This window comes from Rhagoletis pomonella, unplaced genomic scaffold (assembly GCF_013731165.1).
Source record: "Rhagoletis pomonella isolate Grant_MI unplaced genomic scaffold, Rhpom_1.0 Rhpom_scaffold_00004, whole genome shotgun sequence".
Lineage (NCBI taxonomy): Eukaryota > Metazoa > Arthropoda > Insecta > Diptera > Tephritidae > Rhagoletis > Rhagoletis pomonella.
In genome coordinates this window covers 20580880-20604063 of record NW_023458558.1, presented here as the reverse complement: position 1 = coordinate 20604063, position 23184 = coordinate 20580880, and the positions used below count along the sequence as shown (strand labels likewise).

Here is a 23184-nt window from a genome sequence, read left to right as displayed (position 1 = left end):
TATATTGTTCAGCTGCAGTTTTTTTTTATTTGTTATATTTTTTTTTTTTTATTCTTTCATTTGTGCTTATTGATATTGTACAATATATCGAGCCCTAACCGCCAAAATAACGTAAGCGACATTTTTTACAAAATTTTCTTTTTGATGCAGATATATTCCTAGAGCATGTAGATGCATTTCTGCATCAAAAAGAAAATTTTGAAAAAAATGTCGCTTACGTTATTTTGGCGGTTAGGGCTCGATATGTATTATTCTCATTTTTATTATCTGAAACACTTAAGCAAACAACGGTAACAGTAACAATTATAGTAAAAACGATCATGGAAAATTGCATGATAATACATAGATATGTATATGCATGTATGTATACATTACGCACTGTATATTAGTTTATATGTATTTACGTAATTTTAATCAGTATTTGTATTTGGCTTCAGGCCAGTTTTTATGAAACACTAACTTACAATGGTAGAAGTTATAGCTGTTGTTTCGGAGATCATCTCATCTTCTCATCATTTATATTGAAATTTGTTCATTAAAACAGGGCTGAAATTCAAATACAATCAATTATTGCGCCCAAGGAATAAAAACTAAGCAATTGCTTATATGTACATATATGTTTGTATGTACTGGCTTTTGCCCGCAGATCTGCCTGCGGAGGTTCGGTTTATTTGCTTTAAAAAATTTCTGAGTGCTCAGAATTTATAAGTAAGCTGAGTCTTTTTTTTTGAAATAAATATGATTCTGAGACCAGTCACCCAGTTTGACACATTTCGGATCCTTTTGATGTCATAAATTCTGAGTTGAACAAAAGAAACAAAGTTCACATAGAAGTAAAAGTTTATTAATAATCAGAATTTTAAAGAATATTTATTTTAAGACTCCTAACCCCTCTTATTAGCGTGTCCTTCTAAGAAGGGAAATATTCTCTTTTCTGACTCTTTTTTGAGCTCATAAAGAGACTTACAACTCAGAATCCTCAGACTTCTTTGACTCTAAAACGAGTCCGAATGCTTATAGGGTCAAATTAAACAAAAAAAATTAAATAAGTAATTTCACGAAAACAACAAATTTTATTTAAAACAGTTACTGATTGTGCTAAGGTTTGCAGAACATGCTCAATGTGTCGAATTCATTTTAAAAGATAACCCGCATTCGTAGGTAATTTGTATGCCACATACATGCATATCGTCGTCCGTTTGCCGGAAGCATGAATGTGCAAGTTTACCATTTTGAGTTATTGGGTTGACTTGATTGACCTTGGATGTTCTATGTTATATCAAAACCTACGCGTACACGGAAACCACATATTTTACAATGTCAATTACATGAATGCAGAATCTCATAAAAAAACTCAGGGACCGCAACAGTTACAACTTTTATTAAAAATATCGCCCTTTAACAATTATTTTTTACTTTAATTTAATTACTCCTTAAATAACCGTTATCTCTGATTGTTCCTGATCGGTTAGGCTCTGCAGCTCTTATTCGGTCTTAGCATGAGTTTCATTTTGACCGAACCGGGTCACTTTTCACTTTTGGTTTCCACGGTTTTACTATGGGTGGATGACAAATTTTCGGTTGAACTTTTTTTTTCAGGCGAAACTCAGGATAAGGCAGATAATCTTCTCCAACATCAGATTAAAAAAATCATAAGGGAGTCGTTTTGTTGATATTATTTAAATCACAATGTCTTAAACGTTGAGGAAAGAAAATCGAAAATTACAGTTCACTGATAATATCAAGACTAGGTTCTTTCCCTAACCATCCGGACCGGATTTGGTAATTAGAGAATAAGAGAAACATTTTCTTTCAAAAATGGAACAAAGTTCAGAAGTACGGAAACGCAAAAACCCACATTTCGTGCCCACAAGTTGAGAAACAGCTGATTCACGTCGTTCTTGTTTTTGTCACTTATACCATGTTCTGACCGACATCTGAAACATGTTTTCGTTGCTAAAACTGGTTTTCGACCTAAAACTTGTGTTTACGTTCATATAAAATCTGTTAAACTAAAACCAGTTTTCGCTGAAAACTACTTGAAAACTCACTTTCCACTCATTCCAATCGGTATCTTCACTAGTTTTTTTCAATTATTTATCGAAGGAAGTCATATTTTATCATCTTTAATACGCCATTTCGGATTTATTGTTAATTGCCTAGCCAAAGCAAAATAAGAATGAAAGTTAAAGGTTGTAAATGAAAAGAAAATTAAGGAAAAATGTTTTGGTTGTCGGTCAGAACATGGTATTAAATGCAAACACTTGGAAATTGAATTTTGGTTTCACAAATTTGATTTTAAGTACATAGATTAAAAATACATCAACAGGCCATTCACTTTTCCTTAAAAGCACCAAGTAAATGCAGGCAACATGTAAACACAATACAGCAGATATGCACTTTGACACTTTATCCATTTTTACTCGGAGAAAAATTCCGGGCTGTTTCGGGCAGGAAGATGAATACACTTGCGATCGAGTACGCTCGAATTTTCGCTCTCTATTACCCATTTTGTTGAGTACAGGAATGATTTCTGGGCTATTTTGGGCACACGCGGGATCTCGCATTGCGTACGGGAAAGAAACTACTTAAATATAATTAATCGATTATCGATTCACAACAACAAAGTCATCAGCAGATTTTTGCGAAAAGTTACCTTGCCATACTTATTTACTACTTAACAAGAATTTTAGCAAAATGTTGCTGATTTTGGTTAAATAAATCATTTATTTCAAAGAAATTTGTATTTATTATTTTTGTAAATTTCTGGAAACCGATTGAAACCTGTGATTGAAATGGTTTCGGTATCGTTCCTTTTCAGGTCAAGATAACGGTTACGGTTTCGGTTTCGGTTTTGAAAAACGAAACGGTTTTAAACGGTTGCGGTTTCGGTTTGGGTTTCGGTTTCATTCCTTGCTTGTAACCAATGCTTAGAAGGCTGATCCCGAGGTAGTTGTTGCGTGTAGCGGGTCGCCTTTCTTGTGGATTGGGCAGATCATTCCTAAATTTCAGTCGTCGGGCATACCTTCATCTGATCATATTCTGCACAAGAGCTGTTGCATGCAACTTATCAGCTTCTCGCCGCCGTACTTGAATAGCTCAGCTGGAAGGCTGTCAGCTTCAGCAGCTTTGTTGTTTTCCAAAATTTATTAAAAGCGCATTTTCAATACCTATTCGTACCCATATTGTTATTCTACATTGCACTGATTTTATTAAATAATTTTTTGAATCATATCTTTAAAATTGCAGTCCTTTGAAAAAAGAATTTGGATGTACGTATACTTGGGTAATGTATAATTCCTTATATGATTCCCCAAACAATCCCTTATATAACACTGTGGAACAATAATAGTGCGAATATATCAGGTTTGTTAGCTGTTGGCCATACCAATAATGCCTCATACTCAGATTTACTAGATCCATTCGTGTTCTCCGAGAAAAAAACATAATCACGGTCCAAAAATCTGAATATAGCGCCCTAAGCCTCAAAATTTTTCTTGATTTAGCAAACAAAATTTTACCAGCTAGAAACTGCAAACACAAAAAACATTTGATTGTGGCGCATGGTTGCATTTTTGTCTACGATAATTTGAATAAATAAGTTCGTTAAATTTAAAAATTTGTAAACACGAGCGATTTTTTTTTATGAAAAAAGGAAGTAAATACTTGTTGATATAATTAATTTAGTTAATTCCAATGATTTGAACTTAACTCGGCTGAAAAAAATTATATTCGTAATCGGAATGCAATTGCAACCAGAGTCGATTTAAGAAACCCGACAGCTACTTATTGCGGTGGAAGATAAAGGTCCTGGCTATATCGCCCATTGCCAATACGACAATTTCAAGGGCCATATAGCAATATTATTGCGTAGACCGCCTTTTTGGATGCTTGAAAAAAAAAAACTATTCTGTCTAAATAATTTACTAACATGAAAATAACAAAATAATTGAAGTGGTCATATTGCCAACGGATGATTTGGCCAGGGCTCTTATGCCACCGCGCCACTGAATGCTTCCACTGAATGCTACTTACATATCTGCATCGTTTGATAACGAATGAATTTTATGGAAATTCCGCTGCAGAACCGTGGTGTTGCCGCCAGAACAATTAATAGAGTTGTTGCATATATTACATTGTACCCGAGCCCCATCTCTAGACGCATAACGCCACACCCAACTTTTATGGCGATACATTGGTATTTATAATAATATAATTTATTTAACACTAATTAGAAAGTAGCTGCTGACAAATACAATTTATACATACATACATACATCAATTTTCTTTTGTTGATGAAAGTGTTCAAAAGCACGAAAATTTTGGACAAACATTTGAGCAGTTGAGCATTGAACGAGTTTAGAGGGAGTATCGAGGTACTCACATTGCTCGATACCCGAGTATCTAGAGCTCTAGGTTTTGAATCTAGTAGTCAAAGTTCAAAATGCGGGATTTTGCTGCCTACATAGAAAAAATCCGTTTGCCAATCTGCTGTGTGAAATGAAATCTTTTTTGACAGCAATACATTTTTGACAACCGCAGAAAAAAATACTATAAATTGAAGTTAAATAAATAAGTAAAATAAAAACAACTAGCACCATTGATTGCAATTCTTCAATTTAAGCTTTTGATCAATTTAATTTTAATCCTTTTTGGTTGTTGTTGTTTCCGATTTTTTATTTCGAATTTTAATCAATTAAAGCTTCTAAAACATAAAATAAATTTATTTTCAAGAAATATTTAATATAGTATATACTTCTTAAGTTTTGCCACCAGAAACTCCATTTCCTCATATTTTATTGTTTTTGCTTTAATTTGGGAAAGAAAAATAAGACATATCGACAATCTTTGCAGTTGTCAAAATTTTCTATACATTTGTCAAAAATTCACCTCATACTTGTCAAAAATTTACTCGCAGCGAACTTTGTTACCGAATCACACACACTCTTTGTTTGAATATTTTAATTCTAACACCCAGCAAACATTTGGAGTCATAAATGAGTCTTTAAGAGTCCCATTTCGGAGCCTTTGTGCTCATTATGAGCTCATTTAAGAGTCCGAAATGAGGGTGTTTCCCTTCCTGCGAAGGTCGACCTATATGAGCTTAAATTCATACATCAAATGAGCCTCAATATGAGTCATATTGGACTCTTATTGGCCTCATATACGGCTCATTTTCGACTCTTTTTGAAGCTCTTAAATGACTCTTATTGGCCTCATAAATGCCTACTTTCGGAGCTCCTTGTATGCTGTTCTGTGACTCCTATTGGCTTTATTCTTCAACTCTCTTAATGAACTTATTTTAGAGCCATGTTAGCAAGGAATTCATTTCAAATACTGTTGGATATTTATATACAAACCTCTGCGCATACATATATACATATGTTCATATATTTCAGCATTCATGTAATAGCAGTTTCTGCAGCTAAATTTTGTTTATTTTTCCTTCCTTATTATTTTTCATATCTGTATAAACAAGTTTAGATATAAATTTCTAGTCGTTATTGTTTTTATACTGGCACAAAGTGCTGGCTCATAACTTGGATCATATATGACTCCTAAAAGATTCATATAAGAGTAAAAAAATGTTTGTTTTTGAAACTCATATTTCTTACTTACCTAGGACTCCTTTCCGACTCATATATTCTGAGCGCTCAGAATATGTTTGCGCGGCATATATACGATAATGCATTCACTCAAAAAAAAAAAATAAATTTAGGCCAAAATCATTCATTCGTTTTGTATATGAATAATTCACAAGCTGTTTTGAATGAATTCATGCAGCCCTCTAGTTCATAAGTATTTGTTAAGGTCTATAAAAACTAAATATTTTTGGTATTTAACGTGCTAGCTCTCTTTACTGAAACCAAAATTTAAATTAATTATGAAATCTACATTTGTTTTATAGAAATCAAAAGCTAACAAATATTTCACCCAACAATGCCTAAAACTATTCACCTAAATATAAATATTTTTCAAATAATATTTTTTTCTGTTTTGTTTTTTTTTTTTGCCAAGGTGAAGTTTTTATTTCTTAACTATTGGCGTTCCGCATACATATGTACATATGTATGTATGTGCATACATACATAAATAAATGTTAATTTAATCGAATACATATTCGTATGCTATGTACGTATAATAGTATATTTTCAAAAGCACACTTAACCGAATGGATTTTGTTTTTATGTATATAGAGTAATTGTGCATTGAGCGAATATGAAGTTGGATTCGAAAGTTCCATTTGCAATTTTACGGTATTTTTACTTGAATAAATTTAGTATTCTGTGCTACCAAAAATACCACGTTGAACATTTGTATACTTATACTCGTATATTTTATGATATAAATTTTGTATTCAATTTAAATACAAACGCTTTTGTTTTTTTGAATTTAATTGATTTTTTATAATTATTGTAGCGATTAGTATCATACATCAATTTGCTTTTTCTAACAATATTTTGTTAGCTGAAATAGAAAATAAGAACAGACGGCGGCTCAGAATTATTATATTTTGCGCGGATATTTAAAGATCTTTTACATCTGTATTTAGCAAGTTTCGCTGTTTCCGCAAATTTTAAGTGGGAGCCATAACGGCAATTACCAAATATTTTTCCTCAACTGGTTTAACGCTTATTTAAACCATGCTAATACGATCGTTTAGCGGTTGTGGTATTAAGTTTGCATCTCTTTGAGAATCTGTACTTGTACCAGCGGAAGACGCCGCAGCACCACCTGTTCCACCACTGGCCCCAGGTCCAGCGCCACCAGCACCAGAACCAGCGCCATGGTGGCGGGATGTACTGCGATTAACATATATGCGAACGTTTTCATCCGTATAATCGACGATGCGACGCTTCTTTTTTCGCGTGTATTGTTGTTGCTTAAGGTAAATCTTTAATATGCCTTTTACTGCAATAAAAGTCAATCCGCCGAGAAGAGTACGATGCAGGGTATTTTCAATGGATTCGAATAACAAACGGCCAACTATAGTTGAAATGGTTGGAAGTATAAGGGCACCACAAAATATTCGCGTTGCCGAAACTGGATCCGACAATGTAGGTGTGGCTGGATTTTGCGCTGACTGTTCCTCTTCTTCCTCGCTAAAAGCAAAAAATAAATAATTAACATACTAATGTAATTAAAGGTAGATTTGTAAATATGTTTTCTGAAAGGGAATAAGCGCTAAGGTCGATTTAAGTCTGAATTGAATTGTAGGTCCTACTAAAAGTTCACCAATAAAAAAAAAACACATTCACCATTCTTTAGAATTTGTTTTAAGTACGCCCCATTTCAGAATTTTATTCAAAAAGGTCCTATCTCAGCTGCCGATTCAAAAACTCCCTAACTCAACATATTTTCAATGATAGGGTGTTTTTCAATAAAATCTGAAATAGGGCGATTTTCAATCTAATTCTAAAATAGGGCGTTCTTGAAAAGTTTTTGAGATAGCGCGTTCTTGGAACTTGCTGCCGAGATACATACATATGTCGATCTACCTCTCACGTAGCGATATGTACATACATACATTTAGAACGGAAAATCTTTTTGAGGGTAAGTTTCCCCATACGCCGATATTAAGTTGAATTACAATACTCACGGATAAGGTATAATGAAGTTCATCAGCGGGAATTTTCGCGCAACACTTCTTCTGTTACGAATCAAGCGGATAACGGCGTCTTCCCAACGAATCATGCGACCAAGCACTAAGCCTACTGGTATTGCAGGCAAGCCGATTAATAATATTAAGGGATCGCCATTTTCCATCAGAGCCAATCCTTTTTTGTGTCCGACAATCTGAAATTTATAGGAATAACTTAATTAAATGCTTAGTTGGGACTGCGTTTTTTTCATACCTGTAGAAAAGTGACAGCTCCATATGTTACAGCTGTCCAATACAAAGAACCAACGAATATACCAGCAGCCAGGAAGGGACTTAAGCGTTTGATTAAATTATCGAAAGCTTCCAATATATTTGCTACTTTACCCATATGTGGGAAAACAATAATATATTCTGTTTGGCACTGCTGACAACTCACGGCTCTCATCGCATTTCCCTTTTGCTTCTCGTCTACCCAGCGATACAAACAACTCTGGTGTACCCATTTCGTGGTACCTCGGCATTTACACGGTTGCACCCACGGCGCCAGACGATTATCTTCATCCGTAGCAAAACAAATCCAACAACTTCGTTCGCCTACTTCATTACCAGCTGCATCGCCGGTTATTGCGTCGAGACCGACACCGACTGATAGTGCGTGCGCTTCCACTGGTGTAGATTGTTTCTGTTCATTTTTTATTTCCGACTTTTCAGAAGTTTGAGCCAATGTCGTCAATTGTGTTAGGGATGTAGCTGATGAATTTCGCTCTATTTGGCTTAAGCCAGCAGTGGATGATGACACCTCATTTGCTCCAGCTGAGTCAGCCGTTACGTCTGATGTAGTCTGATTTAGGTCACTCTTATTCATACCGGTTCTCAATTTGAAATGGGCGTGGACGAAGTATTTTTATGCAGTTCTGAATGTGTTTAAACGAATTGCGGCTCTAAACATGTATATACATTTCACCCAATCTGGTCTATTTCGCTAGTTCAGCAATATCTTCTTGCAGAAAATATTGTGGAAAAATAGGTTTAGTTCTATACCTGCTTGGCTTTTGCCTTGACCAGCACCTTCCCTTGTCTGCCGATATGTTCGTAGTTGTATCTATGTGCTGAATCAACGTAGCCACTTCTCACATATAAACACTATTGCAAATGTAATTGACAGTTTATACCAGCAATTAAAAACTTTAATTTTTTGCTTGTTTATCAATAGTTTTAGGGTAAAATTTACCTGCCACCAACACTTCTCAATTATAAGAAAAGTTTGGACGAAATTTTAGAGATATTCAAGTGTTCCAAAAAATTTGGGAATGATTCGAAATCGAGAAATACTCCGAACACACAAAGAATTGCCAGATTAATATACGTGTTCGCTCAAAACAAGGCGAATTTATACAAGGTGGTCAAGGCGAATTTATAACGGGTGATTTTTTTGAGGTTAGGATTTTCATGCATTAGTATTTGACAGATCACGTGGGATTTCAGACATGGTGTCAAAGAGAAAGATGCTCAGTATGCTTTGACATTTCATCATGAATAGACTTACTAACGAGCAACGCTTGCAAATCATTGAATTTTATTACCAAAATCAGTGTTCGGTTCGAAATGTGTTTCGCGCTTTACGTCCGATTTATGGTCTACATAATCGACCAAGTGAGCAAACAATTAATGCGATTGTGACCAAGTTTCGCACTCAGTTTACTTTATTGGACATTAAACCAACCACACGAATGCGTACAGTGCGTACAGAAGAGAATATTGCGTCTGTTTCTGAGAGTGTTGCTGAAGACCGTGAAATGTCGATTCGTCGCCGTTCGCAGCAATTGGGTTTGTGTTATTCGACCACATGGAAGATTTTACGCAAAGATCTTGGTGTAAAACCGTATAAAATACAGCTCGTGCAAGAACTGAAGCCGAACGATCTGCCACAACGTCGAATTTTCAGTGAATGGGCCCTAGAAAAGTTGGCAGAAAATCCGCTTTTTTATCGACAAATTTTGTTCAGCAATGAGGCTCATTTCTGGTTGAATGGCTTCGTAAATAAGCAAAATTGCCGCATTTGGAGTGAAGAGCAACCAGAAGAAGAAGAAGAAGAAGAAGAAGAAAAATGCACTGTTTGGTGTGGTTTGTACGCTGGTGGAATCATTGGACCGTATTTTTTCAAAGATGCTGTTGGACGCAACGTTACGGTGAATGGCGATCGCTATCGTTCGATGCTAACAAACTTTTTGTTGCCAAAAATGGAAGAACTGAACTTGGTTGACATGTGGTTTCAACAAGATGGCGCTACATGCCACACAGCTCGCGATTCTATGGCCATTTTGAGGGAAAACTTCGGAGAACAATTCATCTCAAGAAATGGACCGGTAAGTTGGCCACCAAGATCATGCGATTTGACGCCTTTAGACTATTTTTTGTGGGGCTACGTCAAGTCTAAAGTCTACAGAAATAAGCCAGCAACTATTCCAGCTTTGGAAGACAACATTTCCGAAGAAATTCGGGCTATTCCGGCCGAAATGCTCGAAAAAGTTGCCCAAAATTGGACTTTCCGAATGGACCACCTAAGACGCAGCCGCGGTCAACATTTAAATGAAATTATCTTCAAAAAGTAAATGTCATGGACCAATCTAACGTTTCAAATAAAGAACCGATGAGATTTTGCAAATTTTATGCGTTTTTTTTAAAAAAAAAGTTATCAAGCTCTTAAAAAATCACCCGTTACAAGGTGGTGCGTCTGGCGCTTTGCTGACAAAGTTATAAATATCACGCAAAGCTGCAAAGTTTATCTCGCATCAGCTTTAGAAGGTAAAACCATTCTCTCAAACATATTAAAATCATATAAAATTGAAAATAAAAAATGAAATTGTTCACAATTGTTGTTGTTTGGGATTTAAAATGAGAATGTGTGTGTGAGCTTGAGTTAATAATAGCCGTGTTTTATTTGTCCAGAAATTTAAGCTATTAGCTTATTTTGTATGGAAGATTTACCCATATTATTGGCTTATGAAAAGCTATCTTGGCTTGTATATTGAACAAGAGGCGTTGCCATTCAGCATCAGAAATTTTCTCCGTCAGCGAATCAGAAAGAGGCAAAAACTTACTTTGACACTATTTGCAGTCAAACAACTGCTAATTTCGTTTTATTTGACCAAGATTTAGCTATTTGCTTGCGATGGTTGAATAAAAACATGCCTAATGAATACGTATAACTTAGGGTTTAGGCCTGGGTTATAATGGAAGTAACGGAACGGAGTGAACTGTCACTTAATTGTCTATTGTATGGGAAATGAATGCAAATGGTTGTAATGCACGTAACGTTCAACTTGAGGTTAAGTTGAAAACTAAAGCTGAAATTAGTCAAGAACGTAAACCTACCGGTACGTAAACCCGTGTCAGCTGACACGATCTGTCTTACCAAAGCGCCATGTAAATGAAAACTCAACACCGCAGATTTTTTCTGTAGTTGTAGCCCGTAGCGCAGAAATCTGCGGAATTTAGATTTTTCCGTGTCAGCTGATTTCTCCTTCTTTAGATGGTTGCCACTTCGTCAGTTTTACAGATGGTAAAAAAGATATAAGTTCCTATTCAAATTATGTTTAAAATATTTGAAATTTACTATTGAATAAGGTTTTTGTTGAGAACTAAGTAGTTTATATTTAGCTAAAATCTATTATAGCACGAAAAATTGTAGTTGAAAGGGTAAGTTTATGAAAAGGCATTGGATGAGTGGCAACAGTGTAGTAAGAAACACTGAGGGCTCCAGTAATCGACAAAATTCTGCGTATACAGACTGCGTTTAAGTATACGTTCTGCGTTCTCGACTAATTTCAGCTTAAGGATTAAGGTGTTTCTCAAATCTCCAAAGTTGTTTCGCGACAATACTTCAAGTGGAGGATCATAGCTTTCTCAACAAATGGGGCATTTTTCTTTGTATGAATATAGGGCCGTTTCTCAAGTTTATAAAATGCTAATTCTCAATTTCAACTCCAATGTGATTCTCCAATTGGTCTCAAACATATCATTGAAATACTGAAATTGAAATAGTAAAATAACGTATACCTTTTTGATTGAAACGACATACTTAGATTTATCAACTTGAGAACTAAGGTTGGGGAAATATTTGTTTGTCGTTTGTTGGGATTAAACTACAATCAGCTGTTCAGCACAAAATGTTACGCGGGTATTACACGGTTCAGGTATTGAATTTAATTTTGCTTGCCAGTGGAAGAGAACGGGTAAATATCCCGAAATTTATATTACGCGTACGGCTTGTTTGCGTTATGGAAGATCTGAAAAAACTAGATCGGTCCGAAAAAGAACGTCATTCACTTTTACATTAAAATACTTTTATAAACAGGATAAATACATATATTTTGTACATATACATATATAAGTATGTAAAACTATTAAATTACAAATTATTTTAGACAAAATTTTTTGTATAAGAAATGAATGTTGATTACACGATAATAGTTCTTCGATACCGTATAATTAGGTAAACTACAAAAAGCTCTGATGATATTTTATGTAAATATTTTTTACTTAACTACGCATATAAGGTCACTTTATTTAAAATATGTATGGACTACAATTCGAGTCGATAGAAATTCAGTAAATTGTCAAGTATTTATACGAGCACGTAAGCTTGTACGATAGGTTTGCGTAGAGTCCGACCGATTAATCGGAATCGGCTTTTTTCTTTTTTTCTTTTACTTTTTCCGCAATTTTAGCAACAATTCATCAAACTTTGAAACTGTTTAATCACATTTTTTTTGAGTACGCAGTTTTTTTAATTTTAGTATAGTAAAGTGCAAGTTTGAAGTAAATAGGTAAGTGTTGATTTTTGAAAATTTTTTCTTCAGGCCTTTTCTTCCAAACAAAGCATGGTACAATAATTATTGTACCCTGCAAAAAAAGTATGTTCGAACATTTTTTTGTATGGAGAAAATCCGCAAGACCTTCCACAAAAAAATTTCCAAAAATCAATAGTAAGTCCTAGTTATTTAAAATTTGCACTTCATTAAAATAAAATGCATGGGCTACAAATCTGCATACTCAAAATGTTTAAAGAAAGTTTGAAATTTTCACTAACATGGTTTTTGTTAGATAACGAGCTACACTTTCATAAAAAAATAAGAAACATTAAATAAACGAAATGGAAATCAGCCAATAAAGTTTAGGTACAGCGAATTTTTTACAATACCAGCAACTATTTTTTAAATATTTGATTTTTCTCAAATTTTTTTTTATAAAAATATGGTTAATTCTACAACAAAAACCTAAAAATCAGAGTTCCAAACCTTATGCAAAAGTAAAGAAAATTCTGCGAGTTTTCATCCAAATATTTCACTCTTTAGAAAAAGTTGAGTACGCTCATTCAATTGTAGTATAACAAAGCGCAAATTTTATTTTTAGCAATTTTTCTTTATGAAGGAGTCGCTCATTTTCTCCATATAAAATAATGTTTGATAATTTTTTTATACATATGGAAAAATGTGCGACACCTTCAACAAAAAAATTTTCCAAAAATCAATGGCAAATCCTAGCTTCCTCAAACTTGTACTTTGTTATATTAAAATTGAGTGGACTAAAAAACTGCATACTCAACTTTTTTCTACAGAGCGTAAATAAAAAGTGCAATATTTGAATGAAATTTTGCAGAATTTTCTTTAATTTTACACAAGGTTTGGAACCCTGTTTTTTTTTTGTTTTAAATTAGCAAAAGATTAAATATTTAAAAAATAGTTGCCCATATTGTAAAAAATTCGCTGTACCTAAACTTTATTGACTGACTGTACATAAATAAGTGAATAGATTCTTGAATGATTATTTGTTTAGTAATGTTATTTGTTTAAATTTTTTTTTGTTATAAAAATTTATAAAAAAAAAAATTTCCTGAAAGAATTTGTATTCCCAAAAATTGGGAATCGGTCGGACTCTAGGTTGGGGTCGTATGGATACTTATGTACATAAATAGACGGAATCGTTGCTTTGTAATTACAATATACTTAAAATATTCTTAAAGTTAAATGCATTCGTTTTGTGTCAGATATTCATTGGAGGAATGTTTCATCGATTTGCTTATAAATTTTAAATACATATTCGAATATGCTGTTCCACGTAGACTAAACGCCGAATACAGAAAGGACGGAATTTAAGCAGAATGCCTCCGGAAAAATTCGCATTGTGGCGCCACTCATTTATTGTTGAGGTACGTTGAAACGAGGTACAATAAACTAACGATTAGTATCGTATTAAGGCCACTGCGGTAGTGACGGCTAGCGTGATTCCGCGTTGTTTTACCTATTCAAACAATTTTTTTATTTCTTATTTTTACTTATTGAGATTGCCGTTGAAAAAGCCTTACCCATTTGGAAGCGCAATGTAGGACTTGACATGCGACCATCACCGCCATTACTGAATGCCAATACACGCATGTTATAGCTCTTTCCTGGTGTAAGATTTGTGATGAATGCTTCTAACTTTTCGCCCACTGGTATTATTGTGTTATTGGCCGTTATCATATTTTGATCTGTTTCCCAAACTCGTACCTAAGAAGAAATTAAAGAAAGAAATAAAGCATTTCAAATTTGCACATTCTGACTCTGCAAAAAGGAAAGCACCTTGTAGCCTTCGATAGGCTCCTCATCTTGTGCTGGTGAAACATAACGCCATACGACGCGCACTGTGGACGGATTAATACCATATACGTGAACGGAAGATGGCGGCTTTTGTGGCGCTTTTCGATAGGTACGCTCTGTAAATGTCAAAATATATTTTTCATTAATAAATCTTGTATTTGCAAAGCAAAGTGGACAAACTTCAATACATTAAATAAAACAAGAATTGGATTCTTACCTTCAAAACGTTCACTTTCCGGCCCCTCGCCTGCCGCATTATAAGCCATCACCTTCACAAAATAATACGTGTCGGGTTCCAGGCCAACTATGAGCGCCCAATTTCTGGTAGTACGTGATAAATAATAGACAGCATCTTCCTCATCATGTGTCGTTTTCCAATATTTCAACTAAACACAAAGCAAAGAAGGCATTGGAAAAATTTTAATAAAGTAAAATCTTTTTGCCTGAACTTACCCTGTGCCCGATCAGTTTACCGCGTACATTCTCTCGAGTCATTTCGATAGGTCGCCAAGTTACATTGAAAGCTGTAGAGTTATATGGTGTGGCAAATGGTTTTTGCGGTGCCACTTGCGGCATATCTTCTGCGGAATATATAACTACCGGCTCACTCTCAGGCCCCTTACCAATATTGTTAATGGCCTGGACTTTCACCTCATACTCGGTATAATAGTTATTAAGCGGTATATTGACGACCGCTACGCCATCATTATGCAGCGTTTTCAATTCCTCTGACGCCCATTCTAGTGTGCCCTTTAGTTTCCAGAACACTTTATAATGAATACCATGGCTATGCTGTTCTTGTGGCAATAGAGGATCCCACGTAATTGTCAAATCACCAATTTTACCACCGCCTCCACCAACGTTACGCGGCGAAATATACGGCTTATCTTCGTACGTGCTGTATATTGGTGATGGAGCAGATGGAATGCCAATGCCCAGGTCATTGACAGCAGCTACGCTGAATTCGTAAGAGCACCAGGGTATTAGATTTGAAACTTCGGCCTGTTGACGACCAGTATATCGATCTATCTCACGACCACGAACATGTGTGGATGCATTCACCCATGTCCGATTCCAGTTGGTGCGGCCTAGTATGTTATAGTAACGTATCGGTCGCCCATTGTTGGCGCCATCCACCCATTCAATTATTGCTTTTGTTTTTCCAATTTCAACAACTTGTACACCACCAGGTGCGCCAGGTGCACCTTCAATGACTACTAAAGTTTTGGATGAGATCTCATTCACAGAAGATTTTACAACGCACTCATAGTCTCCACCATCGAGCAGTGTGACATTATGTACAGTAAGCCGATTCCGATCAATTATCTAATAAAAAAATTCGAATTAAATACAGCTTGCAAACATATGTACTTATGCATGTATGTATACAAACATATTCTGACTTGACTGCTAGAGTGTCATAATCACAAAGACAGAAAATTTGATAGAACCTTCCATTTAGGTTTAGATTAAAGCTAGAACTCTCGACTACTGTTCCTGAGAACACTATCCCTGCACCTGGACCTGATGGTCACTAAAAGCATAAACAGACGGCAGTGTTGATCCGGATCAACTCGGGAATTAACTGCAGTTGATTAAGTCCGAGTTTATCCGGGTCAACGCTGTCGTCTGTTTAAGCTTTTATAGCCATTTATTGAACAATAAAAAATACTTGAAATTTGTGCTATTGCAAAAAAAATGTTTGCCAAAATAAGTTTTTGCTTTTCATTTTTTGACTACTCTTAGTTTAAACCGACCAGCTTGGGCGTTTAAACTAAGTTTAAACCACAGCCGTGCACTGGAAAACTGGCCCTAAGTGGCTTTAGGGTCAAGGTACAGGGATGGTATTTTACGGGAATTGTAGTCGATAGCTCAAGCCTTAATTTAAGCCAAGTGGAAGGTTCTATCACCTTCTGTTTAATTGCAGTAGGTACTTAAACTTGGCCAAAATCAGTTTTTGCGGTTCCACAAGTGCCTATAAGTAACCATCACGTCAAGGTGCAGGAATGGTATTTTAATTTAAGTCTAAGTGGAAGGTTCTGTCATCTTTTGTTTTTTTTTTTTGCTAGAGCAACAAAAATAATGCAAAAACACCGAGCTGATGGAAACTTTATATATAGGCATTCGTAGTCAGCAAAAACATCTTTAAAATGTGCCTGAAATCTTGCATGAAATGTTTACACAACACAAAAGAAGAGGTGGCGGTCATTGCTGCTTACTTAACTGTTTTTTTTTTTTAATTATGACACTCTTGCAGCAAAGATATGATATGTACTACATACGTATATGTATGTATCTAAATAGGCTTACAATTCGTTCTGTGCCATCGTGATTGTTGCGCAGTACTTCTCCATTTCGCTTCCAAATGAATGCAATATCAAGCAACTCATCGTAAGTTGCATCGCACTGTAGGAATATTAGATCGTGTTCTTGTGTGGTAATACGTAGTGGTGGTGTCTGTATAAAGCGCAGTTCCTCTTCAGTTAAAAAATAAAAATAAAAATAAAAAACAGGATTTATGTTCATAAAATTTTATATGCTTACGCAATACGATTACTCGTGCGCGTGACTCATCAGTGCCTGCTTTATTTGTGGCAACGCATGTGTATATACCCTCATCGTCACGTGACGTAGGTGAAATTATCAATGTGCCACTTGGTAATATGCGTCTATGTCCACCAGCCCCAATAAGCTGGCCATCCTTCTTCCACTGAAATTTGGGTCGAGGGGCCGCCTCAGGATCACAAACGATGGTCGTATTGCCATTTTGTACAGCATAAATTTCAGATTCTAGTGGTCTTTTCTTGAATGACGGTTTCATCGAAAGAACACGTAGTTGTGCAGATGAAAACGCAGTCTTTAATTGATTCGTAGCACCACACTGATACATTCCGTTATCCTTTTCCGCCTCTAAATACTTTATGGTAAGGACGTTGTCCTGTATAATATACCGATCTTTATCTATCCGTTCAGGATCTAAGCGTTCGGCATTTTTATACCACGTATAATTGACATCTGGTATGGCGAACGATTCGCAAATAAATGTCACATCGCCATTATAATCCTTAATTTTATCTTTCATTGGAATTGTAAACTGTGGTTTCATTTGAATATTTATTTGGATCGACTTATGGATCGTTTTACGTGGATTTGAAATAGTGCATTCATACTCGCCACTATCATTTATGGTCGCGTTTTCAATGATTAGCACACGATTGTTGCTTGTTGTGTATGCATTTCGCTGTAAGGGTTGACCACGTCTCGTCCAATTATACGATGGAATCGGATATCCGAAGCCGACACATTCGAGACGAATTTCATCACCAGCGATAGGTGCTTCGGGGAATACCTTAAAATATTTATTTGATGAAATAAAGTCATAAATATGAAATATTGGACCTAGACATATATGGTTCCCTCCCAGCTCCAAATAAAAAAAATACCTCTTTCCAAGTTCCCGGGAGTAGCTAAAGTTAAAGGCGTCCATCGCTATATCGCTTAGCCTATTCACCCTCATTGCGAGAGTCGTGTCGAATGCAAGTCGTTTTTCAAGAGTCGAATCTATCGAAAATCTCACCTCATTGCCTAAAATTTCCACTCGACTAGTATATTAAAACGGAAAAACTTGGCAGCATTGTATATTTTTCGACGATTTTGGTTGTTTACTTATTTCAGTACGACAATAGATAATGCTACTCTTGTCGAGTCGTACAATTTAGCCTAATTTACGACTTACACAATGAGGCTGATTATCATCCTGTTCTGATTCCATAATGTGATAGCATAAAAATTTTAAAAAAGAGTTTTGGGGAATGTCAGTCCTTGTCCATATATAAATCTCGGTCGATCCGATTACGTAGTCGCGGCTGTCATTGGAACATTGGGGCTTCCGCTCCCAGCTAGTTTTTGCCAAGCTTCTCCCCTAATCTGTGGTGCGCATCTTAATGTTATATCACAAATGGAAGGACCTACTGCCTAATTGAAGCCGCTTTCGATCGGCAAATTGTTTTATGATAAGCTTTTTTAAACATACAAGATACCGAGAATGAACGCTCATCAGAGAAAACTTTTTCTAATTTTAGATGTTGCCAGGACTAGGGATCGAACTCAGGGCTTACGGAGTGGTAGTACGTATCTCCAACCATATGAATATAGCGGACGCTCGCAGTACAAAGTAAGGCAAGGGGGCTCTAATGACACCCCGCAATGCAGAATGATGCTGAAACTCAAGTGAAGGACCTATTATCTATCTCTGGTGACAAATTTTGGATATTGCCGTTATTTTACATTGATTGAACTTTGCTTTAAACTTACCTTAGGGAATGTGTTTGCGAAAATCAATGTCTGATAGTTGCTGTTCGGCACAACTCTTAGTGGGAAAAATGGACCGTTACGGCCTGTATCGGAAGCTGAAGTCTGAACGCTGCACGAATAGTTTGCACGATCGACAATCTCAATAGATGAAAAGTATAGGGCACCATCATTAGATACAAAAACACGTTGATCTTCTTGAACGAAATTTGGAAAAAAATCACGCGCCCAGTAATATTTAACCTCTGGATAATGTTGTGGTGGATCACAGAATATAGATTTTCCCCAATTCATATCGGCAGTTTCAGCTGAACGTTTAAGATTAAACTCCATAATAAATCCAAAGTTCAAATGCGCACTCTCTGAACGAATGCGCCCAAATTTGTTCTCTGCCACGCAATGGTATGCTCCTTGATCCAGTGCCTGTTTTGGGTCATAAATTATGAGATTTCCACCAGAAATTGTGTAACGATCATTGGTTAGCGGATCGATATTCTTATACTCGAGTGTATCGTTAACATAAACTTCACGATACCAGCGATAAGTGGGCGTGGGAAATCCACCTGCTAAACAACTCAGTGTAACATCATTTATGAGACGATTCTTGCTAGTATCAAATGTGGTATCGTTGGGTTGCTTCACAAAATAAGGCCCGCGTGGAATTTTCTCAAAATCCCGAATGTCTAAGCCATAGTGAAATGGGCGTTTGTCGTCCAATTTCAGATTTATATTTTCTGGATTGTAGAGAACTCTAGATTCACAAATGAACAAGTTTAACTCGATGTCATATGCGGGCATAAACATCCATCGGTCGCGCTTCTTCGAGAAGCCATAAACAACACGATCTCTTGTAAAGGGGTTATCACCGTACTGATTCGGTCCTGTAAGAATGGTTAGGTAGGATTACACTTTTGGGCAGAAATATACTTACCAATAAACCCGCGCAAATTGTTTTGATTTCGATTGCTTATCGAGCCTGGTACCGTATTATAGTACTGATTCTGATTATTACGATTGTACTCGTTCTGATACATACTTTGCACTAGGAATCGATTGTCATGTAAGTTTTCGTTTTCAAGTGCTTGATTTTCATCGAATGCGAATGAATCTTCCAACACGAGGAAAGGAGAGTTATCATCATTTGCCCAGCTATTGGGACCAGTTTGTCGCGCGGATATCCAGAAGCGATTTTGCTTTTGATTCTGTATTATTAATTGCTTTAGAATGAAGGAATGTTTTTCAACGCTGTCCACATTTAGGAGTTCTGCATTATAAGCTTTACAGATCTTTTTCGCTTCTAGCCAATTGCGTTTTGGTGAACGAATAAATCTATAGCAGGTTTGGCGGAACGATATCCAATGCTCAGGGCAGAAATTCTGCTCTTCATTATTAATATCCGAATACTCAAATCCCGTAGATGAAATGCCACGATTGAAGGGATCATAATTACTTATACCTCCACCGGCGCCACTATAGGTACCACTGCCCAAAGCGTTCGATGATTGGTCATAAAAGTTGTTTTGATTTTGCGGACCGACAAGTAAGCCTCCACCACCCTGTTGGGAGTTCTGTTGGTCGAGTTGAGATTGTATTAGTGGATTTTCATATTGGGAAGTGGGTGGCTGTTGATTATTCGTATAAAGGGGATTATATCGTGGTTGATAATCCTTATTATATGATGGCTGATATGTTTGTGGATCGTTAGACACTTGTGCTTCGGCGTTAGCATTAGCGTCGCTATATCCTAATATTAGAAGAAGGATCGAAAAATAAGCCAAAACTTCCATTTCCACTGAATATTATCAGGGAACTTAGGACCGACGAATTGTATATATTAATTCAATACTTCTGGTAGCTCAATGGTACATTTTTGGTTGGAAATGTGGCATTTAATATTCAGCACGTTGTGAGGCTAGCAATCTCCCTAAAAATAAAATAAAGATCATAAAAACATGAGATAAGTATGTATATAGTTAAACATATTTTCCGAAATCTAACTTTCACATATCTACACATCGTTACCTTAGATAGATAGATTAAGTAGAGGTATGCACTGCGACCAAAGGATCTATTGTGCCCTCAACCGTTTATCTAATCCCAGAGAACCCAGAAATTTGAGGAGGTGTCCACTTGCCTAGGTGCCTCTACCGTATCCTCGCAACTGCCTCGCACTCGCTCACTGCAGTGACCCTTCAGAAAACCTGTCCTTATCCTTACCCTCTCTTTGGGGAGATTTATTATTGCCCTACATCGTTACCTTAATTCACAAAGGCACTAACCAACACTTTTTCGAAACTGCGTTTTTCACATATTTTGGGAGGATATATAAAAATATAATATAATATAATATATATATTATTATAAATTTAATACAACAAATAAATAAATAATATAAAAAATACACCTTTACTAAAATCTTTAAAGTGTTAGTACCAAAAACAACGGAGTTATGCCACTTTTTAACAAGCCTTATTTGCAGTTTCTGATTGATCTGTTATGTTTTTTGCTTCTCCTTTAAAATAGAAAATTTGCTAGTTAGGGCCTTTGTATCGTCGTTTCAACTTTCTCTAAACTACCTTTGCATGAAGGGATGTTTACCCGAATTCAAACGTTTTCGATAATATGCAGAGTTAGACTTAATGATATAATTGAATCAAGTTAGGTACAAATCGAAAAAGTGGTTACCGCGATATAATTTTGTAAGAAAATGGACGGTACCACGCTCAATTCCTAAAAGTCTATAGCAGTCTTATGTATTGTTAAGAGATTGTTGTAACTATTAGCTTGGAGTAAATTAGCGTCCTCAGTTATTGATATATCGGCGTTTTAGAATTTCTGAAATTTACCGTTATATGGGAAGCGGGTGTAATTTTAGTCCGATCTCAATAATTTTCAACAAATTGCTTTTCCGTACCAAGGTTATTAAGTGCACCCAGTTTGGTAGAAATTGATAAATCGGTTACCGAGATACACATTTGTGGTCATAAGCGGGCGGCGCCATGCCCTTTATCCAAAAATTTATAATATTCTAATCTTCTCTTAAGTTTTTATTGCAATCTTTGATTTTAAGTGAATTAACTCTAGTAGTTTTGTAGTTTAGTCTTTGAAAAAAAAAAAATAAAAAACAGCATCAAAAGTCGCATTATTATGGATGCCGTTGAAAAAATTGTTTAATATTTTTTTTGCAGATTGTTTAAGCTTAAACTGTTTTGTCATCTGATTTAAGTTTTTTAAAAAAATCACTTAAGAAAATATTTCTATTCTTAAAAAACTCCATTTTCAAATCATTCCAGCTCACGTAAATATTAGCCCTGTTCGCGTACGCACTATCCAGTAAATCCAGTACTATTTTTACTGGTTTTTTACTGGATGTAGTTTTCGTACGCAAAAACTTGCAAGAAACTAGCAAAAGAGGGGAAATTGAGAGAGCAAAAATGACAGCTGAACTTGCAAGTTTTACTGGATTTTTACCGGATAAATTTTTACTAGCAACCATCACCGGGAGGGTAGACTACGAATTTAAACTTCGCTTTTTTAATATTTTGGTATTTTAAATTTTTTGTTTTTGTTTTTATATTTATAGTTTTTTACTAATTACGATTGTAAACTTAAATGTTTTATTTTTTTTTATTTAACATTTTTTTATTACGAATTACGAACTTATACTTAGCTTCTTTTTGTAGTTTTCTTTACTTTTGTTTTTGTTTTTATTATAAATTTTTGTTTTTTTACCAATTACAAATTCAGGCTTCATTTTTTTATTTTTCTTTGTATTTTCCATTTTTTTATTTATTTTTATTTTTTACCAATTACGAATTTAGATTTCGCTTTTATATTTCATTTGTTTTTGTTTTTCGTTACTTATTTTTTATTTTTAAGTATTTTTTAATTTCATTATATTAAGGTGGTTGAATGCTTATATCAGAAAAAAAACTCTTTCAAATTTCAGTTTTAAGATAAAATATATATTTATAGTATGGATGAATCGTGATTTATTTTCATCATCCCAGAACTTATCTCAGCGACTCGGACAACCAAAAACTTCAAATTAATTATCTATAGGTAGTGGTAGACACATATGAAGGGAACGAAAACCTCTCACGCGGTTACAGCGGCAGCGGTAAAATAAAAAATAATAAAAATGTGCCAAACTGGCAAATTTATCTTAATGCACATTTAATGCAGAATATATTTAATTTTTTAGTTTTGTGTTGTGAGATGGTACACAGGAGTATTACTAAACGACAACGAGCACAACTCATAAAAATCAACGCCTGACTCAATAAAAGATGTGGAATTGTTTTTTGTTTTAAGCAAAGGCTATTTCGAACTATGTTTTTCTATTTTTTTATATTATTGCATCTTATTAATAAGAAGCAAAAGACAAAAGGAATATATTTACTATTTTCTGGAATGAAAAATTTAATTGTACTATACACTGGACTTATAAATTCCAAACACAACTATTTTAATCTAAATGAAATTGTGACCACAATATCGAGGCAATTGCTATAATAGGTTCGTTCCACAAGCTACTCGAAGTCACTTCGAGTTACACATATGCGTTTCACAAGTAAGTGTTAGAGTTTATTTGATATACGCTGATATTTGATTGCTCGACTTTTTCTA

At 35.3% G+C, this 23184-nt stretch overlaps 2 protein-coding genes across 4 annotated transcripts in view; both read right to left on the bottom strand.

The window, feature by feature from the left end:
- Positions 1-6445: 6445 nt before the first annotated feature.
- On the bottom strand, positions 6446-8961 carry LOC118737190 (E3 ubiquitin-protein ligase MARCHF5). Its single transcript, XM_036467541.1, has 4 exons — positions 8835-8961; positions 7857-8746; positions 7601-7797; positions 6446-7103 (listed from the first exon to the last, which is right to left on the bottom strand). The coding sequence occupies exons 2-4, from the start codon at positions 8466-8468 to the stop codon at positions 6638-6640; spliced, it is 1275 nt and encodes a 424-aa protein (XP_036323434.1). The 5' UTR covers positions 8469-8746; positions 8835-8961; the 3' UTR covers positions 6446-6637.
- Positions 8962-13336: 4375 nt separating this feature from the next.
- The window catches only part of LOC118737189 (contactin), a 12090-nt gene continuing 2242 nt past the window's right edge, over positions 13337-23184 (bottom strand). For all 3 annotated transcript variants that reach the window (XM_036467539.1, XM_036467540.1, XM_036467538.1), the window contains 9 exons: positions 19487-20479; positions 18559-19436; positions 16789-17593; positions 16555-16721; positions 14698-15570; positions 14462-14630; positions 14227-14360; positions 13971-14154; positions 13337-13906 (listed from right to left, as the gene is read on the bottom strand). In XM_036467539.1, the coding sequence (XP_036323432.1) occupies positions 13800-13906; positions 13971-14154; positions 14227-14360; positions 14462-14630; positions 14698-15570; positions 16555-16721; positions 16789-17593; positions 18559-19436; positions 19487-20342 (4173 nt within the window). In that variant the 5' untranslated portion in view covers positions 20343-20479 and the 3' untranslated portion in view covers positions 13337-13799. The remainder of the gene's footprint in view (positions 13907-13970; positions 14155-14226; positions 14361-14461; positions 14631-14697; positions 15571-16554; positions 16722-16788; positions 17594-18558; positions 19437-19486; positions 20480-23184) is intronic.